Genomic DNA, 6,000 nt, shown 5'->3' with positions numbered 1-6,000 from the left:
CTGCAGGACAGAATCTGTGTCTGAATTCCCTGTAATTGGCACCATGCTGGGAGCAAAGCTGGTGCTCAATAAATATTCATTGATTAAATGCCTTGTCCTTTTTGTTTTGTTTTAACCTATTGATTGTCTTGTTGCTAACTTTTGGTGGCTAGTTGCTGAAATTTTCTGTTTTTTCTAGCCTATTCAAGAAGCCTATTTTTCTAAACTTCTGCCAGTTTTCTGCGTGGCACCGAAATATGCTAGACAGATGACTTTCCAGAAGACAATCATTAGGAATTCTTTTCAGATGGCACTTCAAGGAACTGAACTTGCCTCCCCCTCTTTCATACCCTAATCTCTTTGCTACCACTTGCAGGCCTTGCCTTCTCTTACACTCCAAGGGCAGAAAACAACTCCCATTTCCAAGACTGGCAATTATCCCTGCTTTGAGTCTCTTGAAGTACCTACCACCTCCTCTAGGAAGATTTTCCAGACCAAGATACAGAGTGGATGCTGATTCTCACAGTGAATATGCATTGAGGTATATAGTCTACCATCCCCACACAGACTAAAAGAAAAAATTGAAAAAAGCGGCTTCACGTATATTAAAGTTTTGAATCTTCACATCTTTGTTGATATTTGTTCCTGTTTAAAAAAAAAAAGAAAGAAAGAATAGGCCCGAAGATGGTCGCACAACAACAAACCAAGACTTAATTGCAGTTTCAACCTTCTGCTGAAATGTAAAAATCTTAATCATATATGGGAAAATCATCTGAAAAAGTATATATATATATATATATATATATATATATATATCTGAATCCCTTTGCTGTACACCTGAAACTAACACAACATTGTAACTCAACTATACTCCAAAATAAATAAATTAAAAAATAAAGGAAATAGCTATGAAAAATTTTTTAAAAATGTAATCTTAATCAACCGGTTTGGAATTATTCTGATCAGCACCACTGAGCTCACCTGTCATGTAGGCCTTCTCCATTCCCCAGAGGAAGAAGCAGTCTGCATGATAAAACACTCACCCGCCGCCACCCCACACCAAAGTCCTGACCTAAAAATAATTCTTTCTTCTTTTTTGCTAATAACGCCCTTACCCCACCCTTCTTCCTATAAAAAAAACTTTCCATTTTCTACAACAGGTGGAAGCACCCTTCTAGCTGCTGGATGGGATGTTGCCTGATGGAATTAAGCCCGAATCTCTTAATAAAGCCAATCAGATCATCAAATTTACTCACGAATTTTTTTTGACATTCCTAATTTGGTACATCAGACCTAGCCTGTCTTCTGTGTACCTAGCCTTGTTTTTGTCTTTTTTTTCCCCCTGTGTTTACTCCAGTCTGTTCAAAACACATTCTTGCTTTAGGATTTACATTTTTTAATAGTTTCCTTATCTCCCTCCATGCTCCTGTTTGCTAGCTCGGCTAGGCACACGATGGCTACTCAGTAAATACGATTTAGGGGTTATTTTATTGTTAATTGTTTTGTCTTCTGTTTCAGAACGCCAGCTACTGAAAGGCTACAGGTAGAGCTCAGGGTGAACTGCTGAATACACAGAGCAACAGATAACCCTCAAAGCAGTGATGAAATCTAAGTAATTTCCCTTTTATAGTTAGCTAGTGAGGTCTACAAGCTCCCAATGGGGTGTCACAGAAGTTGAAAAGACGGTTAGACTTTTAAGTGGTTGTTTTTCCTTCTGAGTTGATTTGCCTAACAGGTTCATGTGACCCGAGCAAACGCTGCTGGGATCAGGAAACCGGGATCGTAATTCTGGCTTCTCCAGTGTCTTGGGAACTCCTCTTCCATTAATTCATTCATTCAGTAAATATTTATTAGTTCCAACTACGTGCCAGGCTCTGTGCTAGGGTTCGTAATTCTAACACACCTTTGGTTTCCAAGACTAAGTCTTCCATTCATGGAATTTACGTTTCAGCGGAAGGGTCGGGGGAGGCGTACGCCACAACGTAAGCTATTTCCTCATCAGTAAAACGGTGGGACAGCTTCCTAGGTTCCCTTTGAACGTTTAGGGCCTATTAGTTTAGCATGTGATCAAAGCTCAGAATATAGCAAGAGCTGCCTACTACTGTACAGTCAGTACACGGTTGATCATGTGCGTATTACGGCTTTCCTTTACAAACAGGGACAACTAACACAATTGGGTACAACTATGTTCAAAATTCTATTCAATTTTAACACATTCGCGATGCATCACGACCCTCTCTACTTTGCCTCTGACCCATGGTTAGCAGCTGCCCCTAGTTTCAAAAGGCTCTGTTAGGCATTTGGTATTTCGCCCGTCTTGTATTTGCTCGTCGTCACGGGTTAGGGCTGCAGAAAAGTTGGTTTCGGTTTAGCAGGGCAGCAAGGTGCTGGGGAGAAAGGGAGGCGTCACGCTACGTTAACAATACAACCCAAGGGACTGAATGAAGAAGACGGCAGTGGTGCTATGACCAGGCAGAGGCCGTGCAGCTTTCAGGGCAGCTCTCCGTTCTCCATACCGAAGGAGGAAGCTTCTTCCGAAACGCGCACTTTCAGCATTCTAGCCCGCCCCAAGCAGTGCCCATCCCGCCACGACCGCTGCAGCAGCGCAGAAAAGCGCGGCGTCTAAAACTACGGCTGAGGTGGGGCAGCGGCAAGGAGCCCCTTGACCGTACAGAGAGCTCCGACCCTCCGCGCTCTCCCGCCCGCGCGCCCGCGGGCCACGCCCATGACGTCGCCGAACAGGGCGGGGCGAGCAGGAGGGGCAGGACGAACCCCGGCGGTTGAATGGGGCGACGCGACGAGCCGCGCATTCCAGCGGGGGCACGTGACGCGGCCGCGCGGCCTGAGGTAAACAACCGCGGCCCCGCCTCCTGGCCCCTCAGCGAGCCGCGCGCTGCTCCTCGCCGGTGGGACGCGCTCCAGCAGGGCGGGCGGCTCCCTCAGAGAGTCCCCAGCGGCCGCCGCGGGCCGGAGCAGCGGCAGCGGGCGCACGCGTCCCGGGTCTGCGGGCCGAGCGCGCCGGCAGGGGTCGAGCGCGCGTCCCCTCCCCGCCCCCACCGCGTGCTGTGGCGCAGCAGGAATTTGGCGGGGCCCCGGGCGCTATATGCGGCTCCTGACGCGCCGGCGGCCCTTTGGTCATTTCTATTCTCGGGGCACTGGGTCACCGCGCTCGGCCGGCCCCCTCCCCCGGGCCCGGAGGGTGTGTCCCCTCACCGGGGCTCGGCGCGCCTATAAGGGGCCGAGCGGCGGGCAGGGACATGCAGCTCTACAGCAGCGTCTGCACCCACTACCCAGCCGGGGGCCCGGGTCCCACGGCCGCAGCCACCGCTCCGCCCGCCGCCGCCGCCGCCCCGTTCAAGGTCTCGCTGCAGCCCCCGGGACCCGCCGGCAGCGCGCCAGAGCCCGATACCGGTGAGTGCCAGCCGGCCGCGGCCGCCGAGCCCCGCGAAGCCGCGGCCGCCCCCGCCGCCAAGATGCCCGCCTTCTCCTCCTGCTTCGAGATGGTGTCTGGGGCCGCCGCCCCCGCCTCGGCCGCCGCCGCCGCCGCCGCCGCCGGGCCGCCCGGCGGGTCCTGCAAGCCGCCGCTGCCGCCGCACTACACGTCCACGGCGCAGATCACCGTGCGGGCCCTGGGCGCCGACCGGCTCCTGCTGCGCGGCCCGGAGCCCGGCGCCGCGGCGCCCGCCGCCCCGCGCGGCCGCTGCCTCCTGCTGGCCCCGCCGCCCGGCGCGCCGGTCCCGCCGCGGCGGGGCTCCTCGGCCTGGCTCCTGGAGGAGCTGCTGAGGCCCGACGGCCCCGAGCCCGCCGGCCTGGACGCGGCCCGCGAGGGGCCCGACAGAAACTTCCGACTAAGCGAACACCGCCAGGCCCTGGCCGCCGCCAAGCACCGCGGCCCCGCGCCGCCCCCGGGGAGCCCGGAAGCCGGCCCCGGCCCGTGGGCCGAGGAGCGCCCGGCGGAGAGGAGCCTCCGGGGCTGGGACAGGGCCGGTGACCGCGGCGACCCTCCTCCCAGCGCCGACGAGCCGCGGCGGCCCGACCCGGAGGCCGAGGGGCCTCCGGCGCGGAGCGGCGAGGCGGTTCCGGGCGGCGCGGCCGAGGCGGCGATCGTCTCCAGGTCGGATCCCAAGGACGAGAAGCTGGCCCTGTACCTGGCCGAGGTGGAGAGGCAGGACAAGTACCTGCGGCAGAGGAACAAGTACCGATTTCACATCATTCCCGACGGCAACTGCCTCTACCGAGCGGTCAGCAAGGCGGTGTACGGGGACCAGAGCCTGCACCGAGAGCTGCGAGAGCAGACGGTGCACCACATCGCCGACCACCTCGACCACTTTAGCCCCCTGATTGAGGGCGACGTGGGGGAGTTTATCATCGCCGCTGCCCAGGACGGGGCGTGGGCCGGGTACCCTGAACTTCTGGCCATGGGGCAGATGCTGAACGTGAATGTACATCTAACTACTGGCGGGAGGCTGGAGAGCCCCACGGTGTCTACCATGATTCACTATTTGGGCCCAGAGGATTCCCTAAGGCCTAGCATTTGGCTCAGTTGGCTCAGTAACGGACATTACGACGCGGTGTTTGATCACTCCTATCCGAATCCGGAGTATGACACTTGGTGCAGGCAGACTCAAGTGCAAAGAAAACGCGACGAAGAACTCGCCAAGTCCATGGCCATATCCCTATCCAAAATGTATATTGAACAAAACGCATGCTCTTGAAGTGTCTGAAGCCCTCCACCCTGGGAAAATTGCAGACCTAATTTGTGTTTGGAGAATTACGTGAACTCTAATCAGGGTAATAGCACTTTTAAACTTTGAAGTAGATTTACTGTAGGTGTAATGCCTTAATCATGTTTTTGAATGTTTTCTCCTCAGAGCTGAAGGTTGCTGGGCACCTAAGTGATGTTTCATGATAGCTTTGGGTGATCCTACTGCTATTTATCATTTGCTGTATAAAGTTGGCACTACTTAATTTGCAAGCTGATTTCTCACAGTGTAAATTTTGTTCATTCCTGGTAATCTATTTTCTATAAAAATGTATTTTTGCACAACATTTTTAACAATTGGTGTATCTTCATCTATGACGTGTTCCATTTTGACACACAGCTTTCCGGCGTAAATCCAGAGAAGTGCTTTATATGAAGTTTATTATTTTGAACAGAGTTTGTGATTTAGTATTTTTTGTTGTTGAATTTGAATTTTACAGTTCGTAAGTAATTATTTAAAATGGATATTGATGCATTCATATTACCAGATGATTGGCCCATTCCGTTTTGATGAAACAGATTTGTTGTTTGGAAAATCATTATTTTTCTAGAAATGGTCAACCTTTTAAAGAGAAAATACTTAAGGGGAGGTTATGGGAAGAATTTTTTTTTTCCTTTAAAGAATAGTACCAGCTCTTACTTGAATGAAAGTCTGATATTTGCTGATGGCAGAGTGATTATTCTGTACTCTGGTTGAGGTTTAGAGTAGATTGTCTGGTGCTCTCAATTGTTTTTATTTATATTTGTCATTTTGTTGAAAAAATAATTGTAACGTGATAGAAGACTTTGTGACGAGATAAGCCTCCTGCTTTATATATAGCCTCTTGGATTCAACCGAGAGATTGAAAAACTAATGGCATAAATGCCCCCAACCAACCTTGGCAGTTATTTTCCAGCAGAAGAATACTGTCTTCATAGTCTATTCCTTTTAAATTCTTTCACAAGGCAAAATAGGATTGCCCTGTATTATGTACAAATAAAAATGTCTGTATACAAGAGCTTGTATGGTTTGCTGGGTCAAACAATGTTTCCAACCTAAAACCTATCTCATTTCCACTTTAACTACTTTTAGTCGTATTTATTAAGTAATGCAGTTTGTACTTTTTTATTTTGTAACATTTTGTGATTTTTTTGTACAATATCGTATTTGTACAATTGAGCAATTCTCAGCTGATGGAATGAATGAATAAAATGTGTAATTTTACTTTTACGTCTTTTTGGCTAAAGTGATTTTTAAATGATAAAATGACATCTGTAGG

The 6,000-nt window shown here is 50.7% G+C and overlaps 1 protein-coding gene across 1 annotated transcript; it reads left to right on the top strand.

Moving 5' to 3' along the window:
• The first annotated feature begins 2,997 nt into the window (after positions 1-2,997).
• Positions 2,998-5,951, top strand: OTUD1 (OTU deubiquitinase 1). Its single transcript, XM_036844314.1, has one exon. It carries the CDS (start codon positions 3,237-3,239, stop codon positions 4,692-4,694), a length of 1,458 nt encoding a protein of 485 aa, XP_036700209.1. The 5' UTR covers positions 2,998-3,236; the 3' UTR covers positions 4,695-5,951.
• The last annotated feature ends 49 nt before the right edge of the window (positions 5,952-6,000 follow it).

Source organism: Balaenoptera musculus, chromosome 2 (genome assembly GCF_009873245.2).
Source record: "Balaenoptera musculus isolate JJ_BM4_2016_0621 chromosome 2, mBalMus1.pri.v3, whole genome shotgun sequence".
Classification (NCBI taxonomy): domain Eukaryota; kingdom Metazoa; phylum Chordata; class Mammalia; order Artiodactyla; family Balaenopteridae; genus Balaenoptera; species Balaenoptera musculus.
This window is presented reverse-complemented; position numbering and strand designations above follow the sequence as displayed.